The sequence below is a fragment of the Salarias fasciatus genome, chromosome 7, assembly GCF_902148845.1.
Source record: "Salarias fasciatus chromosome 7, fSalaFa1.1, whole genome shotgun sequence".
NCBI classification, from domain to species: domain Eukaryota; kingdom Metazoa; phylum Chordata; class Actinopteri; order Blenniiformes; family Blenniidae; genus Salarias; species Salarias fasciatus.
In genome coordinates, this window is record NC_043751.1 from 6,068,671 (window position 1) to 6,090,699 (window position 22,029).

At 45.1% G+C, this 22,029-nt stretch overlaps 1 protein-coding gene across 3 annotated transcripts in view; it reads right to left on the minus strand.

Moving 5' to 3' along the window:
• The window catches only part of LOC115392101 (transcription factor SOX-6-like), a 103,287-nt gene that overhangs the window by 11,726 nt on the left and 69,532 nt on the right, over nucleotides 1–22,029 (minus strand). For all 3 annotated transcript variants that reach the window (XM_030096621.1, XM_030096622.1, XM_030096623.1), the window contains 5 exons: nucleotides 20,139–20,259; nucleotides 18,993–19,072; nucleotides 11,961–12,110; nucleotides 7,112–7,289; nucleotides 4,909–5,129 (listed from right to left, as the gene is read on the minus strand). In XM_030096621.1, coding sequence (XP_029952481.1) covers nucleotides 4,909–5,129; nucleotides 7,112–7,289; nucleotides 11,961–12,110; nucleotides 18,993–19,072; nucleotides 20,139–20,259 — 750 coding nt within the window. The remainder of the gene's footprint in view (nucleotides 1–4,908; nucleotides 5,130–7,111; nucleotides 7,290–11,960; nucleotides 12,111–18,992; nucleotides 19,073–20,138; nucleotides 20,260–22,029) is intronic.

Sequence of the window (22,029 nt, forward strand, 5' to 3'; positions counted from 1 at the left end):
ACTGCCAGCGCGGCCTCCTTCCAGCTGACCCGCAACCGTTTACTGTCTCCTCCCGGACCAATCAAGTTTGGCAGCCTCCTCGGTCGCCCCCCCCTCCCGCCCCCGCCTCACCCACCCTCTCAGTGGCGTTTTCTCTCTCCTCCAATTTTCTTCATCCTTCTCTCTCTTTACTTCACCGTGTGCCGATAGAGCTGTCACTCAGCCCCGCTCTCCTATTTTCCCCCCTCCTTTCCTTTCCACCATTCCTCCTATTCATAGCCCCCCCCACCCCCCCCTTCCAGCCCTCCGCCCCTCCAGGCTCCAGCCCCATACAAGCAGACACTCAACAGTTTATTTGCAGGTGCCAGACTCAGCTTTGTAGTGCACATTATTATAATGTCCATCATTCAGGCTACAAATGCAGCAGCATTACGTCGACCTTTTAATCAGGACTCGGAGCCGCCCGAGCAGCCGCTTTCACAAGCTCGCTTCCTACAAAGGCCCAGCTCAGCATCGGAGCCAACATAAACTTCTATACAACCATTTCCTCCCTCCTCCCTCGTTTCCAGACGCAGTCTGATCCGCCGACACAAAGTGATGCTGACAAAACTTCAGCAGCGGCACAGACAAAGGGCCCGTCGTCGGAGCGGCCGCATTAAAGACGTTACTTGAGCATTTGGCAATCTGGCAAGTGTCCGGTAAACGAACACTACATGAAAGCATTCGAAAGTAAAACCTAAGAGCACATTTAGAGAGGTTTAATCGACGTTTACTGTGTGAGTTAAAGTCTATTGGACGATATTTTACAATAAAGTAAATAATACAAAATACAATCAGGACTTCAAGAAAATGTGCTGGATTTATACAAAGACACAAATCCATGTTTCTGATGACATATTCCTGAAAGAATTTGAAAACCAACATCTTGAGAAAAAGGTGAAAAGTGTATCTCAGTCAATGTAAAAGTTAATATTGATAAACAGTTCGTTTTTCTTTGCTTTAAAAAAAGTAACTCAGTGAGTTTTAGTTTACTCATCAGTGTTCTCTATCTTCAGGGTATGAACAGCTCTGAAGGCTGTGAAGCTTGCAGGATTTCTCCATTTAATCAGCTTCTTCACCAACACTTCCTTTAGAATCTTTCCTCTGTCCTCTAAACGTTCAACACCGTGTCCACAGAGGACGTTTACCAAAACAGTGAGAATGTACGGCTACGTGTTGAGAGGACGACAAAGCATAAAACAAAATGAATGATTCGTTTTAAATGGAAGTCAGTGTACAGCGTTACACTGTGGCGTTGTTCACTGGAATAACTGCTACTAAAACAGGTCTTTGAGGTCCTGCTCTGAACTTTAATGCACTTTTATTCACCTATTAGTGAGCTTTTGGCAGATAAAGTGAATAAAATTGATCATCACTTTAGTTGGCAGAATAAATTTAGGCAATAATTGAACATTTTGTCCCAATGATTGTTTAAAAAAGAAAATGTTTGATTTGGTTTTGACATCTATCAGTCCAGAGTGTTTCCCGGGCTGCAGGCGCAGCAGGCGCTACAGGAGATCCAGCAAACACAAGCAAACAAAAGGTGTCACAATAGGAAGCAAAAAAGTACAATTTGCACAATGTTGATAAAGCAGATTGTTTTAAGAACAGTCATGCTGTTAATTTACACTTGAATAAATCCAGCATGGCAGATTTTCAGCTCTTTTCACTGTTAGACATGAAGGTGATGCCAACAAAATATTCATGAATCCCCTCCGTACGGTGCTAAAACTTCAGAATCGTCCGTTAAGTGGCTGTGCACAAACTGTGGCATCATCCAAAGTGAGAAAACAGATCTCAAAAACCACTTGTGTTCATTCGCCTCCTGTGACTTGTAGATTTACCTGCTCTCAGTCTGCCATCGCCCACCCCGCTCCCTCCTGTGGAAACAGGAAAACGTCGTCCCTCATGCTTCGGCACGCTGTGTTTTTTCTTCTTCTAACATATCATGTAAAATTTTAACAACTGGCTGCATTACTTATAACTGAACGTGTAGGATTATAGCCTTTACACGCTCCTGCTACACACTACAAAGAGACACGCCAATGATTAGAGCCTTTCATCACGTAATATAGAAGTCGGTTCATGTGCCAATGTCTCAGAAAACTCGCTGTTTTCCTTTAAGTGGGTTTTAGGGAGTGCTTTGTGACTGCCGAGACAAAAAAAAGAATAAGTGTGTGCCGTCCTAACACACACTCACAAACACACACACACACACGCAGCCACACTCATACACAGTGGCTATTTCAGTGAGCTCTGGCAGCCGCAGGCCAGCTGGAAGCAACGTAAGCGTAAGGTGATACTCAACAATGCCACTAACTGGCCAGGCCTCTCGTCTGTACACCAGCTATAATGACATTAACATGGCCAAGGCCAGCGCAGCGCCAGGACACACACACACACACACACACACACACACACACACACACACACACTGACGCTCGGGATCGTTTTCAGCTCCTTGGGAAGCGTCTATGTCGCCTATGTTCGCAGTGACTGCTGTAGGACAAAAATACACAAACAGAAAGCGAAATAAACACAAACAGGCGCAGACGTCACGGTGACTCCCTCCCGGCAGAAAATAGCGCCGCGTCCGAGCGTTACTCTCGGACGCCATTTACAGAAGTTGCCTCATTCCCTCCGAAGAGGCCGAGAGCGCCGCGCTGGTGGAGCGTCGTAAAACAGAAAAAGACGCGGGCGGAGGCTCGGCGTTTCGAAAGGGGAGGATCTGAGTAACAAATTTCACTCCGCGGACAGAAAACAACGCAGAAATCCAAGGTAAAGAAAGAGAGAAGGTGCCGAGGTGGAACGGGTGAGTCACCCTTTCACAATCCAGCAAGTTCCATCCATGAATTGTTTAAGACAGACTGAAGCCTCTGAGCACTCTGAGAAAAAAATAAAAAAATATTCACCAAAAAAAAAACTTTCTCCATCCCAACGAAAAAATGATGTATTTAAAGCTAAGAGAAAGAGTCTTTGAGTTGCTGTTGTTAGGTAACGAATAACAAACTGACAACAAACAGAGCGGCGCGCTGCCATCCTCGCACCGGAAACAATTACTTTGAGACTTTCCAAATGAGCTTTTTATTAGCAGGCATGCGGCAATAAACCAAATTACTGCATCGCTTTGGTTTTGTTCTTACAAAAGTCGGAAAATTCAGAGCTTGAGGAGTACGTCGGGTCCTCCCTGCTGTACGCTCACCTTAATGACGGATAATTTCAGAGGTCACTGAAATTAAAGAGCGGAAATCGCAAAGTTATCCGAGGAGCTTCTGTCGCTCGACCTGCTGCAGACAAGACGCATTAAATCTTAATAAACATTTTATCAATATCGCCTTGTGTGTAATTTATATTTATGAGTTTCTTCAATGTTTACCAGTATAATGACTTAAAAAATAAGAGGGGAAAAAAAAAACAACAACTTGGGACTGAGGATGAGTACAGCAGGCAGATATTTTGCCAGATTTGGGATGTTTTCTTCCTGAAGATGCAAAGCAAACAAGCCCCCCTCAAATTCAAAACAGCCTATCCTTGGAGTGCACCAATCATGACCTACTTGGGGTTGGTGGGTTCAAAGTCTCCACCCCTAAAATATTCATGAGCCCCTCTCCTCCTCCTCATCCTCGCGAGCAGCATGGGATCAATTGCGCAGGAGAGCCGGTCTAATCATGTTCCCCATTTTAACCGAACGTCTGATCCTCAGAATCTGTGACTGCCTGATCGGACTGATTGAAGATGTTTTGGAATACGGATTTCCCCGTGGATATGAGATCCGGGTACAAAGGGCCTGTCTCCTTCAGCCCAAGGGGAGAGGAGATGAACCGGGGCGAGAGAGGTGTGTGAGAGGAGAGGGAGGGAGGCTGCGTTCCCTGAGAAGGGCCCTTTAATTGGGCTAAAACCCCCAGGCCGGGGTCCCCCCCCCTCCAGGGCAAATGGAGAGCTGGACTCTGTTAGACACACACACACACACACACTCACACACATACTCAAACAAACTAATGTTAATATCATTTCTTCTCCAAAAAAACACCCACTCAGTCAAGACAGGCACACACACACACACACACACACACACACACACACACACACACACACACACACACACACACAGTAACGCGCCAAAAACCATCACTTGTCATTGGCCCAGCTGCTCCCTCTTCAAAGCTGTTGGCTTCTGGGTGGCCGTGGAGATGAGAGGCGCAAAGAGAAGTTCTCAAGAGCCGCAGCTCGAGCCAAGCGACACCGAATATCAGCGGCGAGCGCGCTGCAGCTCCGCGCAGCGGCCGAGCAGAAAACCCTGAGCGCTCCGCCAATCAAACGCTGGAGAAAATGCGACAGCGGAGTGAAGACTGAGCAGAGGTGCGGCCGTGGAAATGAAGAGGCTGGACCCCCCCCGGAAACACTGCTGGTTACTGTCCGTTCCCCAAAACAATGAGAGAGAGTTTCTGCCCTCATCTTCGCTTCCCTTCTCCTTAGCATTATTTGCCAGACTTAATATATCTGGCAGTTTAACAAGTGGAGATATCGAGAAGTGAATTTCAAAAGTGCTCTAATGTGGAAAACATGTAGAGAGAGAGAGAGCTGCTGCCAAGCAGGAGCGCCGTAGACCAGAACAACATGATATTATTTGGGAAATATTTTTAAGAGTAAATCATCATGAATTTATAATCTTCAAATTGAGATCAGAAAAAAAAGAAGAAGTGTTTTATGGTTTGGTAATAAAGACGGTTTTGTGAATGCTTTAGCAGCTTATTCCTATTATTCGTGTTTTCAGTGTACATCCACTTGGAAGCCTTGGAAAGCCGGACGGGGACCCTGTGATTCATATGAAGCTCATCAGTGAGCGGACACGAGTCCCTTTATGCGGCGGCGGACGTGCGCCTCTCTGACCTTGTTGCCGTTGTTGAGGCTCATGCTGCTGAGGGCCGACAGCTTGGCCTCCAGACTCTGGTGTCCCGGCGGCGGCGGCGGCGGCGGCTGCTGCTGGTGCTGGTGGTGGTGGAGCTGCTCCCTCTGGATCTGCTCCCTCATGCTCCGGGCCTCCTGGATGGCCTTCATCACGGCGTCCTGGTCGCCGAACAGCGCCGTGGAGTTGAGGCTGGACAGGATGTCTGCGAGCGAGAACCGACCTGTTAAAGTCTGCCTGCTTCTCAGAGTGTGTGAGGAGACGGCTCCGGCCACACGGCCGCTCAGCTTGTTTTTGCAAAGCTAATGTTCAGATTTACCGTTTCCTTTCCTCTTTCAGAGGTGAAGAAAGCATCTTGAAAGCAGCGAGTGTTCCACACTGAAATGCTGCTATGTAAACATTCTAATATCTGATGCACTTTTATTAATCTCAGGGATTATTTTGAAACTTTATTTGATGTGTTTAATATTAAATATGCAGTTTGTATCACATGTGCAATGAAAAGCAGAGCAGAAGAAGAAGGGAAGCAGTGGAAATGTTTCTGGAAGCGAGGCCTGGTAGAAAACATCCAGGAAGCACTGTGCTCACACGTCCCCACCTCCGCTGGGATATCTTTATATCTTTCAGCTTCTTCCCTAGCCGAGCGAACTAAACCACATCAAATAATCCTATTTTTAAATCAAAGTGAAGCGGGCTCTGTGTGTCACGAATAAGTCATGCTGTTAACTCCAAACTCGTACACCTATTAAGATACTACATCTCGTGCTAAATAGCAAATATTAATGTTCTTTCAAAGGAATGCTTGTTTGATCGGTTCTTCTGACGACTGTCATACCTGTTACACTTGTCTGCACCAAAGCTTATTTTATCATTTTAATTTTCCTTTTTACGTTTGTATTATTATCAGTGCTAAAATAAATCACTTAATGATTTAAATTTTACTTTTAAACTCCACTTATTAGTTTTATTTCATGGTTTCTTGTAAGAAGAATATAAAAAAAAACAAGGCATGCTGGGAGTAGAAAAAGCTGTTGGTGAATCACAACGTGGTGATAATCGACTGGAGCAGCGCTGCCTCTAAATCCCCGGCAGAAATGTTCACTATGGCTTTGCTAATTTGCTGTTTCCACTTTTGGCGGTTGCAAGTAAAAGCTTCCATGTTCTGATTCTATTATTCATTTTCAAGGCGTCCTGGACACAAACAATCTAAAGTTAAAGCAGCTTGTTCATTTTTTTTAGATGCTGAGGACATTTAGTGAGTTTTGTGGAGTTTTGCTCTGTTTTCGTGCCTCTGCGTTATTTTTTTCTCTTCCTTCTAAAACACAAGTGAGCTCCGAAAACAAAGCAAACAAGTGGTGAAAACCAGAAACTTGCAAAGTGCGTGTACAAATTCCTCTTAAATAACACTTAAACAGTCATATAAAAACAGGATTTCCATTCTCCTATCAAGTCCAAATGTTGCTCAAGTTGTTTTCCAGTCCACTTGTGTCTAAACACGACTCCTCCTCCCTCCTCCCCCCTTGTTTGTGTGCTTCACACTTTTTGAAGCCGAAGCACATTTGAAGAATAAGGAGAGAAGAAGAAAAAAAAATAAATAAATAAAAGGATGCAAAGTTTCCGTCGCCCTCCTCGTTTAATTAGCAGACAAGTAGGAAGCTCTGTATGCTTGGGTGGCCGTTAAAACGGGCAAAAAATAACACGAGCGCCGCGTCCTCAAAGCCACTCCAGAGGAGCTGGTGAAATTGTTTTCTGGGGGGATATAATGAGAGGGTTGAGATTGGCCTTAATAACAGATAGCAGAGGTAGGGGCATAAAAGGTCTAGCGCGGGCAGACAATGATGTGAGGAAGCTCTTAAAAACCAAATAACGTGTGCTGGGTTTCACTGCTTCCGCTGCCAGGGTTTTCATTGGGGCTAAATACAGGGCTTTGGACTGCTGTAAAACACACACACACACACACACACACACACACACAGGGAGAGAGACACAGGTCTGCTGGTGAGGCTGAGGTGTCTGCAGTCTATCAGGCGCATGCGACGCCGCTCGGTTTGTCTGTGGGTGGCGAGGTGGAAGGAGGCGTTTGGGTGGGAGATGTTTGTGTTTTTCCGGTGGAGATGGAGGCGGCGTGTTCGGTGCACATGTGAACAATACCGCGGTGTGTGTGTGTGTGTGTGTGTGTGACTTTACCCAGAGAGGTGTTCCTGCCCATGCTGGGAATGGGGCTGGGGATGCGGCCCTTGCTCAGGCCGGTGGGGCTGGTCTTGCTCCCGGGGAACAGGCTCTGCGTGGGGGACGTGGGCGAGCGCAGCGGCTCGGCGGTCTTGGGTCTGGCCGACAGGTTGAGCGGCTGCGTGGATCCTTCCTCCTGTGGGCAGAACCGAGCCAGGCACTGTCACAACCACAGCACGGGGAGGTTCTGAGACCAGAGCGAGCTTGACAGCAGTCAGACTGAAGCCAAGCACAACCGCACCAACATGTGGCAGAATCACACACAAAACACTCGCTTCAGCTGAAATACAGATATATGTGATCAAACAACAAATGGCTCCTGAATTTACGGTGGAATCTTTAAATCTGCTCAACTTAAAAACCTTCTAAACCACCACAAGCGGTCCTCCTGAATGATTCTCCTTCCAGGAAAACATAAAACAAACCCAAGATTCAGTCAGCATTTCGAAATGAAAAACTCTTTTAGGTTTAACATACTGTTAAAAGTCAAACATAGAATTAATGTTTCTCCATCAGCTTGACTCCAGAATCTCCGCACACCTGCAGGATCACTGCTGATGATCTTCAGAAGAAAATGACTCAGGAATCAACTCGTGAAAGTAAAGAAAATATGAGAAGATCAACTTTGTAGCACTGAATTCTTTACACAGCCAGTCAGGATCAACGTGTGTTGCTGTGCAGTGTTTGCATGTTCTCCCTGTGCGTTTTCCTCTGATGCTCTCATTTCCTCCAGCAGTCCACCGACATACATACTAATTTCTAAGTCACTCTGGAGGTTCAGAACTTCAGGTTAAAAAGCTTTTTAAAAGACCAATTTCATGCTTTTCCTTGAGCCTGTAACAGTGATACAAACAGCTGTATTTATTCAAATGTTTTTTTGTTTTTCAGGCTAACAGGAAAGAATTGACAAATGTGTGTATATCTAAATAGGATTGCATGTCATAAACCATGTTTTAGTCTTGAAAGTGGTGATATTTCAATTGTTTTTATATTAAAAGATGTGTTTCACTTCTAATAAATCATAAACATTTTCTACTTTACACCTTTAATAGTTTGGTTGTGTTTAAAACAATGTTTACAAGTTTCAAATAAAAAAAAAACTTTAAAACTTATTCAGTGAAAATTCAGAAATTTATCTAAAATATGATGAAGTAAAAGAGTTGATAAAGTGTTTTTTATGGAATGCTTTCAAGGCATCACTCCAAAAGCTACAACAACAAAGTAGTTTAACACGGTGTGGCTGATGCAGATCAAGCCAGTCATGTAACAGTTCAGCGTTCTGAGGGAAATTTAAAACTCTGGAAGGAAAAAGTGATGCTGTGAAGAGTCTGTGTCATCCAGCTGAATTTTAGCCCCGAGGCTGCTGAGATGGGACTAAATGTAAGGAAATGTGCATTTGGAAGGTGATATTTGCAGGTTATTTTCCTTTTGAAATGTGTCATAATGTGGAATTAACAGCAGAGCTGAGCTTCAGCACCAGATGCTGAATAAAAAGCAGCCATCAGGCTTCCCAACGATGAAATATCTTCTGCTGACAAACGTTATGGCAACAATGTAAAAACCTGAAAAACACAGATTTCTTTACTTTTTGTGCTCGGCCTCGTTCGCCCTGTGACAGACGGATCATTGAATAATCACCTGTTGTAGGAGGTTAGGCCTGCTCTCCACTCTGTTTCATCCAGTCGTGTCTTTTGGGTTCATCTCAGTTTAAATGAAGCTCGGTGTTGAGTGGATTTGCATCAATGCAGAAATGTATTTTCACTCTCATATTCAACCCAAAAAAGATTCAAACCAGAAACTTCATCAAATTTAAAAAAGCAAAAAAAAAAAAAAAAAAAAAAGAAGAAGAAGTAGATTCATCTTAAAATAAAAGCAGTCAAAGCAAAAAAATCATCAATGTAAAACTACCTAGACACTAACTTGGAGGTTACATCCAGTCCACATTTCTGTGTTTTGCAGGTCATGAGCTGAATTCAAAAAACCAAAAAGTTCATAATCTCATTAGTGTAGGAGCAGAAAAGTCATTTTAATGAGATATTACTCCCTAATTTCTCTATTCCTTATTTCTAAGAGGAAAACAGAATGAATAAATACAGATTTAATAAGCTTCAAATAAAGTGTCTTTTTATTATATCAGCTGTGTATTATTTTAGTATCTTATCTCTTATCTCTGTATTAGTGAATCGTTATGGTCATCCAGTCACCACTGCTGCTGATGCCTCGATGAAAACATGAAACGAGATGCTCTCAGTGTTTTTTTTAACTCCCTGAATCGACTCCTCTGATAACCCGAGCACACCTGCATGAGCAGAAAAAAACTGAAGAACATGCTCTGAGCTTTCTGATCCAAACAACAGCACACGTGTTTGTGTTCTATCTTCCATCGCTGATCTGCATAAGGACTCTTTAGGGGGGGGAAAAAAAGAAAGAAAGGAGAGGCAGGCGGAGAGAACAACGGGCTCCTTCAGGTTCTGACTGCGGCTCTTCTGTCAGCAGCAAACACTCCATGAACCAGGATCTCATTTAGAGCTTCAGCCCCGGCGGTCAGGACGGGCACTGCGGCTTTCGGGTGGCACGCCGGAGTGTGAGAGATGAGGGGGAGTCGGGGGAGAGGAGGGGAGGGTGTGTGTGTGTGTGTGTGTGTGTGTGTTTGGGGGGGAGGAGGGGGAGTCTGGAGTTTGAAGAGCACGGCACTACTGTTTGAGTGCGGCGGGCTCTGACGCCGGTCCATTGTGACGCTGGGTGCAGCTGTGCCACACACACACACACACACACACACACACACACACACACACACACACACACACACACACATGGCTTCCATTACTGCCTCGTCGCTGAGTAAAGATGAGGCGTACGCTCTCTCCAGTGAAGGGGTCTGGGCTCCTGCCAAACAGCAGCCAGCGCCAGTGTCAGAGTGTGTGTGTGTGTGTGTGTGTGTGTGTGTGCACGTGCGCATTCAAGCGGACGCACAACTTTTAAATAAGCTGTTTCTAATTGACGATGGAGAACGCAGAGCTGCGTTCAGATTGTTGTTGAGACAACTTCCAAATTTCCAGCCTCTCACTTTTACTCGCACACATCATTGTTATTGTTATTGTGTGTTTTCCTATAGGGCACACTGTGAACTCACACTTTCCTTTGTCTTATTAAGCTGTGTTACTTTATACACCACAGAGGCCCTTTTTTTTTTCTTTTCCAACAGCATGTATCCCTTACAGGGAAAGTCTTATTCCTCACTCATTTTATGAAAACAGCCAGTTTTTGTGGATGACTCTGTCTAATTTGCCTGTTAGTACTTGTACGATGTAACGCTGATCAGTTTATGTTGCCATTTATGGAATTACTAACTTTTTTGAAAATGGAATCAGTTACATAACTGTGTATGTTTTAAAAATCCTGAATATGAATAAAAGAGATTTTTGGTGTGCTTTTCACGCTCTAACATAACATGAAGCCTTTCATGACCTGCAGGCCGCGGCTCCTGTACATCTGGGTAGCAGAGGTCCTCACAAATTGCTCGCAAATTAAGTAATTTTAGCACTTACAACACATGTTCTGTCCAGTTCTGTCTGTGATTAGTTTAGTTTGTAAAAAAAACCCCAGATACCGTGAATATTTTAGCAAAGAAACGCAAAACCCTCCTGTCACACTCAACAACGAGGAGAACGCTGAAGAAAAACACAGGCACAGGGAGAACATGAAAACTCCTCCCAAATGGCATGGCCAGTTATTTTTCCTCGCCTTCTTCTACGTCCTGCAGCCGGGAAGCCCTCCATGAATCCGAGCTTCAGATAATACTCTCTGTGCTCAGTGGAGTCGTCCTCTGGACTTGGTGAACACCGGCGCTGAATGGGACGCGTCCCTGTACTCGACCTTTCGGCTTTCAGTCCGTCTCACATTCAGTCCAAGTCTCACTTTCTTTGTACCTGATGGGCTCTTCTCTGACTTCCAATGAGGCGCAGCGGTCCGACTGTATAGACATGGAAATGAGCATGCGCTCCTTCTCCTCATTCATTCATTCATTTGTGCATTCGATAAAGTACTTTTCACTGACATAGCCTGACAATCGCAGCATCAGTTTCAGAGACGTAAAGGGTTTTCTGGTTATTGAGTGTATCTGTGGTGGAGAATAGCTCCATAAAGTCAGGTCCATGACAGAATCTTCAACAGCACCTTTACCAGCCTTCAGCTGGGATCAGCTCAAGTGGTGTAGAGGATGAATGGTTGAGGTCTAAATGTGATCTCAGACCTTCGAGCTGTAAAGTAAAATTGGTAAACATGGCACCAAGTAAGTAAAATGACGAAATAATCCAATGTCGGGAAAAAAATATTTGGATTTGTCATTTCTGGGATTAAAAAGAACTCAAACATCAAACCACATCCTTTATAGCAGGGGTGTCAAACATAAGGCCAGCAGGCCAGAACCGGCCCGCAACAGGCTCTGATCCAGGCCGCCAAACCACCAAGCAAATTGTAAAAAATTTCAAAGAAAACAAAACTTTTTTTTTTTTTGGGAACCAATTTCTGAAGAGCAGTGAGACCCGAGCTGAGATATCGGTGGCGCTGCCATGAAAGGCTAACAATCTCGCTGCTATCAAGCTAGCCTCAAAGCCATGCTGTCAGGGCGAGTTAGGAAAAACGTGCAGAATGAAACCGTTCTTTGGGACATTTCACTAAAACGTTACATGAAAACGTGTTTGACATCCCTTCTTTATCGCCATGCTATCAGTCAGGCGCGTGCACGCAGCCGACTCCTCGAACATTTCTTTCCATTTCTGTCCGCGCTCGCGAAAAACGTGCTCACCTTAATTTGAGCGACGGGACTGGAGGCTCGCTTCTCGCTCTTGAGGGTGGAGGGGGAGAGGGGGCCGGAGGAGTTGGGAGCCTGCGGTAGGGGAGCCATCTTGGCTCCCGGTGAGATCTGCATGCTTGCCAGCTGGGCGGCATACAGCTGCTGCAGAGAGAGGAGAAACCAGCAAAACCGACAGGCTATTAACATCGCTCGCCAGCAGCTAGTCAGTGGCTTTCCTCTTTTATTCTCTCTCCTTTCTTCTTGTGTACACACACACACACACACACACACACACACACACACACACACACACACACACACACACACACACAGCGCTGTTGTTTTTTTGAGGAGTATCCTCTCCCTGGTGCTTCCTGCATGAGGTTTGATGGGTGTGTGTCTGGGCCAAGGACTTGGAGAACTCACATGGAAAGAAAAGCGAGTGTACAAACACGCCTGCGTACACCTTCATCCCAGGCTGACAGGAGCGTCCCACAAAGACGCCGGATTCTGTTTGAGGCAGGATTTAACGACGAGGTATTCCAGCAAAACATTTTCATTTTAGATTATCTACAATCCATTACGGACTGCTTTTTCTTCTTTCCCCTCAATAAACCCGTGGAGCAGCTTGTAAATCCATTAACATCCTGAAAAAATTCCAGACAACAGCTAAAGAAACTTCTGAACGCTCCACTTGAATCATAATTAAGAAAAATTGGATGTATAATCCATGAGACTCCACAAATATTAAAGCATGAGTAATGAAATCAGCTTTGCAGACAATGCCTGGCTCAGGACCCGTTGGTATAAAAGGTTGGCTCCTTTTTATTTTTCAGAAAAACAATGTGAAATGGAGCCCGGCCACATGGCTGTTTTTGTTATTCTGAACTGTTAGCGTTCTGGCTTTGTCAGCAGAACTGTAATGTCAAATAGTAACGGTCAAATAAAATCAAATTAAATTAGGATTAGAGGCATAGCCTCATTCGTCCGACAGAGCACTTGAGACTAATCTTGTCATCTACAGTTTGTTCTAGCATTAACAGTTCTGTAAATTGAGTTTCTTCATCAATGCTCATCCAAAACAAAGACAACAATGAGCAGTCGCATGTCTGTGGGCGTAGTCTTACTGCAATTACACCGTGGGCAAGTGATTCACTTGAAAATCATTCAAAAGTAGCTTAGAAATAATAGAAAAGTTGAAGAAGAAAAAAAGACTTGGAAAGTATGCGCCGTCAGGATTTAACGAAAACATTAAATGACAAAAAAAAAAAGGAGCCATACCGACTTTCCATCCAAGGTACTTAACAGAAATCAAAGAGTCAAATAGTGGGTCCACAGTCCAGGGTCTTTTAAATCAAAGCTCGCTGGCCAGACAAACCGCTGCCTGAAACCACTGTCAACCCCTGTCTAAATGCATTGGAGTGTGAGTGCTGGAGTATCAAAGAGCCTGTCCTCAGGAAAACCACCCAGACGTGGCTGGCCTTCACTGCCTTCCCCCTCTCCACTCCTCCTTCTGCTTTCCTCTCATTCCTCCTTCCTCTCACCTCATCCATACCCGTCCCCGAGACCTCCACACTCCTGTCTTTGTTTTGTCTTGCTCTTCTTTCGTCTGTCTCTGACTCTCTCCACTTGTCTTTTGTCTTTTTTTCCCCCAGATATTATTCTTCCTATCTCCCCTCGCCATCTCCATCATTCCCTCTTTGTTTTTCCTCTCTGGCCCCGCAGCCTAAATGGCCCCCAGTGTTGTGAGATCTGATTTCCCTGTAGTCAAAACTGCAAAGCCTCCTGGGACGAAGAGATCCAAAAAAGCAAAGAGTGGCATGGACAAAGAGAGAAGAAGGGAGGGATGGGGAGTTTTGCGCTGCAGACACAGGAGACCACCGTTTGCTCCGCCGCCAAAGCGCCGAGCTCAGCAGTCGGGGCCAGAGAAATTGGCGAGCCCTCTTTCCACTTCTCTCAGAGCGATATTAAACACAAACAGAAGGGGCCTCGCCGCTGAAACAAAGCCCTGATGTCACGCCGCTTATTTTCCTTGGAAGGTAGCGGGTGCGCTCGGGCCAACCCCTGGCGATATGAGAGCCCTGTAAGAACGCGCCTGGAATGGTCGGCGGTGAGGCCTCACGCGTCAATCACGCCGACCGCAGAGTTACTCCTGGTGATGCCTGATATTCTTACAGCTCTGACGGGAGCGGGGCCCGGGACCAGACACACCGGTCTTTGAGGTTGAGACGCGCTGTGAGGGTCTCACACCCACACACACACACACACACACACACACACACAGAGTGGGTATTTTCTGCAAACAGACCCACAAGTATTGTGCTATTAACAGCAGTTCTGTCAGCAGTTACGAGAAAGAAAAGGAAACCATCGAATTAGGAAAAGACTGACAATAAGAGCTTTCACTCTGTTTTTTTTTCTATCTCTTCAAGACACTTGGAGATTGATTGTTGGCCGGATAGGCCGATATGCAGCGTAAACAAACCGAACCGGACCACTTGTCATTCAGTCAACTCTCAAGGGAAAACAATGCCGCAATTTCCTAAATTACAAATTGACAAAGAGGTCCTCGTAGTGTGCCTCAGCTGTCCAGCCTGTGGAGGTTAGTGCTAATTTGACTGAAATCCAAATGATTAGTCTGTCATTTTTTTCACCCCCTCTCAGTTATCAGCAGGTTTTCTTGGCCGTCTTCAGCGCAGTGTTTAAGAAAACCCAGGAGAAGGTGGTGTCTTTCTAGACTTCTTCCTCCTCCTCCTCCTCCTCCTCCTCCTCGGCGATCAGGCCGATCCGTCCCATCAGGGCTGAGTGGAGAATCCCTTTAGCCGGCCTCTTTTAGTGTCAAGCTGCTATCGATCTCAGGAGCGCACCAAACAAATGAGGTTTTGTCTTTTTCAGGGGAGGGGGAGGAGAGAGACAGTGAAATGGATCGACTGTCACCGAGCTGGCCCACACGGAGCGACGAGCCTAAATATTACACCCAGAGAGGTAGCTCTGTCCGGGAGGCGAGAAGGACAGCAACAGAGACAGGCTTTATAAACTGTAAGACAAATGGTTTTTCTCTAAAGCTTTGTTTTAGTGGTGTCCAAACTTCTTTTTTTCCCTTCTGAGAGCAACAGAGAACAAACATTTAAAGGACTTTTTCACAGACTAGACTTGTAAAAATCTGCTGCAGTGGTCCAGGGGTCATAGGTTGGCTCTGCACAATTCAGCGTCCAAAAGGCTTGTTCCTCACCTTCGTCATTCTGCCTCACACAAGACCGGGACGGACAGTAAGAGATGTCTTATGATTTCAACAAGAATGTCTGCTAAGCAACTGTATTTCCCTCGCATTAGCAGCACAAAGGAGGCCTTTCTTCAGCAGAAATCCACTGTTTGTGAAGGGGTCTATTCCGAGGCTCTGGAAACAATTGGCCGGATCAGGTTCCCACGCCGATAGCACAACATTTGTGCTGCCATAATTGTATTCGGTCAATTCGCAAAGGGTCAAGCACAGTCTGGCGGTTTTTTGCCAAATCTCTCTGCCCTGCCACTTTTCATTTGGTTTAATTTATCACTTGATGAAGATCGAAAAACTTTCAGATTCAAAACATACGATCTAACCCTTTGGTATGAGACATGTCCATAGTTACCGGTTCATCTGACTGGGTGAGAATACTCTCTCTCCGTGTGCCAGTTTGTGCCCTTTGGTGCCAGCCAGCTGTCCGGAAGAAAGCCACAGGGCTCAAGTCTGGAACATCTGGAGCAGTCTGGATACAGCATCTGCCTGTCCTGCACTGAGCTCAGATCTGGCATTGGGAAAGGGCCGATGCCAGCTGGTGTGTGCACGGCTGCAGTGCGCAGGCAGAGAGGACTGTTAAAGTAGAACTAACGCGGTGTGATTGTCTGTTTACAATGCTTTTCTGAAGGGGATAAAGCAAACTTTCACACTCTGCAGTCAAGGCCGTTGTGGAATCCAGTGTTACTGAGGCGAGTGAGGAGTCAGAGCGCCGAGCTGCCGTGTCAAGACATTATCTCAGACTTGGCTGCACCTTGTTTAAAACCGACGGACCGACTCACCGAAGGACGCAAAAGCTGAAAAGCAGCCACAGAAAGACTGAATTCACGCAGCGATGAGCGTTCGGTAAAGTATACGGTAAAGTCGGGATCGAGTCGTCCATCTGGAACTGCATTCAGGAAGCGTGCTGACTGCGGGTCAGCTGTGTTTTGGGACACACTCTCTCACTATCGTTTACGAAGCAACATCTGCCGAAGAAAACACTGATCTCCTCAACTCAAACCAAATGTGTACCAAATTTGATGAATCCCCACAAGGCATCAATAGGATACAGTAAGAATACGAATGACAGATAACTCCGTGACCCTCATGCATCTGGCCTGATGCTGTCACTGCTTATCCAGGTTTTAACATATTCCCAAGGTCATGTGCACCAAGTTTTCACTCTCACTCAACTTGAGAAAACAAACTTTCTCTGCTGCCATTTCCCTGAAGATCCCAAAGGCAGAATCCAAAAAGGAAAACAGAGAAACAAGATGAAGAGTCGAGGTGGAAGTGGAGTCTAACCTCAGTGGCTACATGCAGGCCAACGGGCTTCAGACGGGAAAATAACAGGTTTTTGTTTTTCCTGTCATTGTTTGACTAAATCATTTACACTTAAGTACACTTGAGTACAGGATGTCCTAAACCCTGGAAGTGATTAATTAATTATTAATTAAAGTTAAATCATGTCATTTTGATCGGATGCGGTGACCACAAGCTCACCAACTTCCATGTCTTTATCAGGGGTTTCTTTACACGTGCAGACGAGACACATAATAGTAAATCGTAAAAAGCTTTTACCGGCTAACGTGACAACTCAGAGGCTGTTGTGGTTCATGGTTACACCAAACAAAGACAGACTCACCTGTACAACCAGAATTCAGTCTTACTTACTGTATATTTATGTAAATATAACATATAATTCGATGGTCAAGCTGCAGGAAAATGCTTTTGTGTTGATGATAAACATGCAAAGGATAAACAGCTGTTAGCCTAATGTAACATTTTACTTCAAGAAATTATATTTAAGCTTCATGCAATAATTTTTTTGATGGTGTTTCCTGGTAAAGATTATTCTGATGAGCATTTGTCACACATTTCAATTGGAAAACTCTATAAGTCTGTTAATGTAAAGCACTCTGAACTGTACTGTTGCTGAAATGTGCTTTACAAATAAAGCTTGCTAAGAAAAATCCAGCATCCTGCAGCTTCTTTCATTTAGTTGCAGCGTTGCAAGCATCCATGCAACATGGCACAAAGGCGGCGGCTGGCACACCCTGATGAAGAGAAACAACCTCCACATGGACAATTTGTAAATCTGAACATGATTGCATTTGGTGGAGTCATTATTGTCAAAACAATGTCCAAACATGTGCTGGGAGCACGCGCCCCCATCCGACACAAAAATCCTGAAATAATTGCCTATTTTTCCTGCCCTGAACACTTCCCTCCGCTCTGTCTCGCTCTTTTAGCCAGACTCCTGCTCCAGCTCGGCTCGCGCCTTGATGAGAAGCTTCCTCTTTCATTCAGGTTCCTCTCTGCCTCTCTTTCTCCTCGCCTCAGTGTTTCGACGTGAATGAGTTTGCGTCTCTGACATCATTCAACCTCTTACCTCTCCCTCACCGTGCCGCTCTTTTGATCATTTCAAAGCCAGGAGTGGAGCCAGGAGGCTGCGATCCCCCTCCGCGCAGCACGGCGCTTCGCTAAGTCAATAGCTGCTAATGAGAGTCTCCAGGAGCAAAAACCACAATACAAATTGAATAAACTGAGATAAGGATTCGTTTAACATCCAAAAGCCATGCTAGGGTAGCGACTGACATAATGAAGCAATATTGTTGCCTCTGAAAAAGCTTTTGAGGGCTTTTGTTCTTCTTGCTGATTGTAGGTATAGTGGGAAGGGTGGCGGGGCCGTGTTGCGAAAAACCAAACCGCCGTCACGGAGCACAAGACTTCATTCCTACACTCTTCTGTTCTTCTTTCTTCTTCTTCTTCTTTTTGCAAATATGTTCTGTGATAACCATTATGGGTAAGTGCTATTCTCAAACCACAGGTGTCAAGCGGCAACAAAATAGTTGATGAATTGCCCCGGCCAGGTGTTGTGCTGGTGGGGCGGAATTCCTCTGTGATTCATCGTAACAGCTTTTGTCTGACACAGCTGACAGGAGCCGATAAGAGAGCCGGCGTCTCAGCGTCAGGCCGCAACCAGTGCGTCACGCTGTTTCTTTCTGTCTTTCTGTTTTTTTTCTTTTTCTTAATTGAAAAGTTACAGTATTTGCATTAGAATTCAAAAGACTTCGATCTGAGCAACTTGCTGGAGATCTTCCAGCTTCCTTTGAATGTCATTACTCTTCAGTACTGATCTCATTGTGCACTTTATCATCAAACCAGAACTGGGTGATTTGTGTAAAGACTGACTTGACGTGCATCAATACTTGGGTGGTCGTTTTGAGGCCGTGCACCTTTAAACCGCCACCTATCTCTGTGCTTTCGTCAGGACAGTCGCCTTGGGTCTGGCCTGCTGGTTACACCCTCTGGATGAACACTGAAAGCACCAAACCTCCGTTTTATTACTCTGTCTTTGTTCCTGCTGAATTGCCGCTGCTTCAAGTTGTTTGATTTCTTATGAAATACACATTTAAAATACAGCATGTATTCAAGAGAACTAAAGACTACAAAAAGAAAGAATACATGTCAGGATACTGTAATAATTCTGATCACATGCTTTCTTAAGTTGTGTTTAGTTAATGCTACAATGCAAAAATTAGTTCAATAAAATTATTACAAATCATACAACGTTGCATAAGAATGTAAAAGCCAGTGCAGGTGAAACACACCCACCAACCTCCACACCTTCACTTTTCACCACTTCATTGTCTCTTTTCCAAAACCATTTTCCTTTTGTGGGAGAAAACATTACTCACTCACGCTTTTCAAAAGTATTTCAAAAGTCAGCTCATTCACGCTTCTTTTTTCTCGGAGCTGTGCCGCTTGCCGGGTTTTCATCTCACCTGTAGTTGTAAGGGGCTGAGTCCAGACGCCGCTGCAGCCGCCATTGTCGATGGAATGAACTGCATTGGGTAATTCTCACCTGTTGAACGAACCAAAACAACACACATTGTTGTTGGAGGGAGCGGGAGGCGCGGCGAGCGCTGCGCAAGAACTAACCTGCTTTTTACCTTCAGCCAGCCTCTCTGTCTCACTCTTTGTCTCCTGCTTTTGCTCCTCTCATGTTTTTATTCATACCAAATGAAACACGAAGGGTCACGAGCGCTTTATGCGGAGGTTAATAATGCTTTGCTGTCAGTACACACGGGTGCTTGAGATCAGGGTGAGCAGAGTTCAAGTCCAGAGCGCGCTCGTTGGGACGCACTCACAAATTCATATACGAGCGCCGTGTATAACCCCTACTGTTTGTCCTTAAAAGGCTTTCCATGTCCCGGCCTTTGTTGAGAACAGACCAATGTCAAAGGAGAGTGTACAATAATGGCTTTTTAATCCCTTTCTTCATCTCTGCCTCTCTCCACGGCCCTCGCGGGAGCGTGTGCTCATGCAGCAGGAATAAACATGGATTATTCTGTATGGAGTGCGGAGGCCCGGCGCTGCAGTGTGTCAGGCGAGCACCTGGAGGAATGTATGGAAGGGAGGAATGTGTGAAGGACAAGGAGACGCGAAGAAAGCAGGTGGTGCAGACAATTCGACCGTGTATTGTGCGGGTTTTTTTGCGAGAAGGTGTGGCCTCAAGTGTTCTGTGGAGCCTGTTTGTGCGAAATCCTTGCGGACTGCTGTGACATGCAACATGCATGCCCTCTTTTAAGTGCATTTTTGGAATGCATGTGATTTGTCTGTCTGCATCAATCTCTGAGGCTGGTGTGTAGCAGGGAGAAAAGAAAAACTTAACCGCGTGTGTGTGTGTGTGTGAGAAAGTGTGAAATTCCGTGTTGCAGATGTGCTGTGCAACTGACTTGCTTTCAGCATGTCATGAAAGAGACATTCCAGCTCTCACTGTGTCCAATGTATTGATCCCGGAGTGAACAAGCAGGGCTTGTAAATCTCTCCAGTCATTTCCAGAACATTCCTCACCTGACACACCTCATTACCGCGGGCCGGGACCCCACCGCTTGTGTTTGTGCGCCAGCGGGAGGACGTGGACGTACCTGGCTTGTAGGACATGCCTGGTGGGAAGAGGAAGCCTTGCTGCGCGGCAGCGGCAGCGGCCAGGGACCGCTGGTCATGAGGAAAGACCGGGATCATCAGGGGGGGCATGTGGCCCTGGACCTGGGCGGGGGGGAAGGAAGGAAAGGCACTCAGGTAACTCAAAACGTACCGCCACCTCTGTTTACAGATGCTGCATCCGAGCAACAAATAAGCACAGAAAGAGGGAAATGAAATTAGATACAGAGAATAAAAAAGAGGGAGAATCTTAAATGACAAAGAGAGAGAGAGAATAAAAGAATTTGGTGAATCTAAAAAACATAACAAGAGAAAATAAAGACTTTGTATTAAGGAAAAATGTGAAAGAGAGAAAATACCAAAAAAAACAATAGGCGAAGATTAATTCATGCTATTCAAAAAAAAAAAAAAAAAAAAAAAAAAGGATTTAACTTTCCAAAGGAAGCAAACCGTTAATGGAGACGTAGAGACAGACAAGCGTAATGATGTAAAACAAAAAGACTAATAACACACAGAGGCCGACGTTTGCCTTTCATGTCGGCTTGAAAGACTCGTAAAAACTGTGGGTTTGACTGAGATAAGACACTTCGGGCTCAAACTGAAGTGGGCATATCAAACGCACCCCTGTGGGAGTCTATTAGAGCCGGCTGCACAAAACCACCACGCTGCCTCGTTCTCTTCCATCTCTCCTTTCATTTCATCCCTTTATCTCTTTTCATTAATTTCTTATTTCTGCTCTATTAAACCATTTGTCTTTTCCTCTGGTTGTTTCCCCTGCTGCTCTTTCTCTCTTCTTTTATTGTGCTCACGTGAAATTCCTGTTTCAGAGATGAGGAGTTCTTTTTTTTTTTTTTTTACAGATTGGCAAAAAAGTGGAAATGTATATTTTAAAAGATTTAAGTGGAATCTTTAAGCCTTTCCTGTAAAGAACGTCATCATCCAACATGTGGGTCTTTTAAAATAATGAAATGCAACTGAGAGGTGCCTCAAATAACACCTCCGCATTCCTTATTACAGGCCTTAGAGACGGTTCTTCTATTCTGCAAAGAGAGCATTAAATAGTTACTTCTGATCTTGTTTTATCACTCATTTTATCATTCAACACGGTCTTTGAAAACAAAGGTAACAACAAGTCTGGATGCGTCAAAGAGAACAGCAGCGATCCTCTTCACAGAGCTGGGAAACTGCTCAGAGCTTCCAGCTGAACGCTCGTGCTGGCATGCTGGAGAAAGAGTGTGTGACCAACTGATCTTCTCTTCAGCAAATCGCAGGTCAAATAAAAGGTCTGCTGCATTTATTGGATGTGATGTAAAAAAAAAAAAAAAAAAAAAAAAAAAAGAGCATAGAGAACCGCTGCTGTAGAGCTTTAAGGAGCAAATAGAGAGAAAATTAGGGTAGATGGACGGATCGACGACACATTAAACCATCTGATCTGTGTGCATTTATTTAAATTCAAGCTGAACTCTAACCTAAAAAAAAAACCAGTCATATTATCAAAGTTATGCTCCACGTCTTCCCAGCAGCAGGTGTGATATTTACTCAGAGAAGAATTGTCTCAGAGTCTGTTTTTCTAATCTTCCTAAACTGTCCACTCCTCCTGTCTTCACATCTCTGTCAACCATCTCTGCTTCTTGTTTCCACTCCCACTCCTGGAGGTGAACCCTTGTCAGCGAACCCCCCCCCCCCTCTTTACATCTTCTCCTGCGTTCAATGCCATCTAACTCCATTCATCTCCTTTACTACCAATTCATTACGGCGCTGGCGGCGTCCTCCCCTCCCTCTGCGCTGACCTCCCGGGGCCGTTCATCATTAGAGCTCCGGCTTACGCAATCAGCATGTTGTGTGTGGCTACAGCGCGTCGCTGCGTCGGAGAGG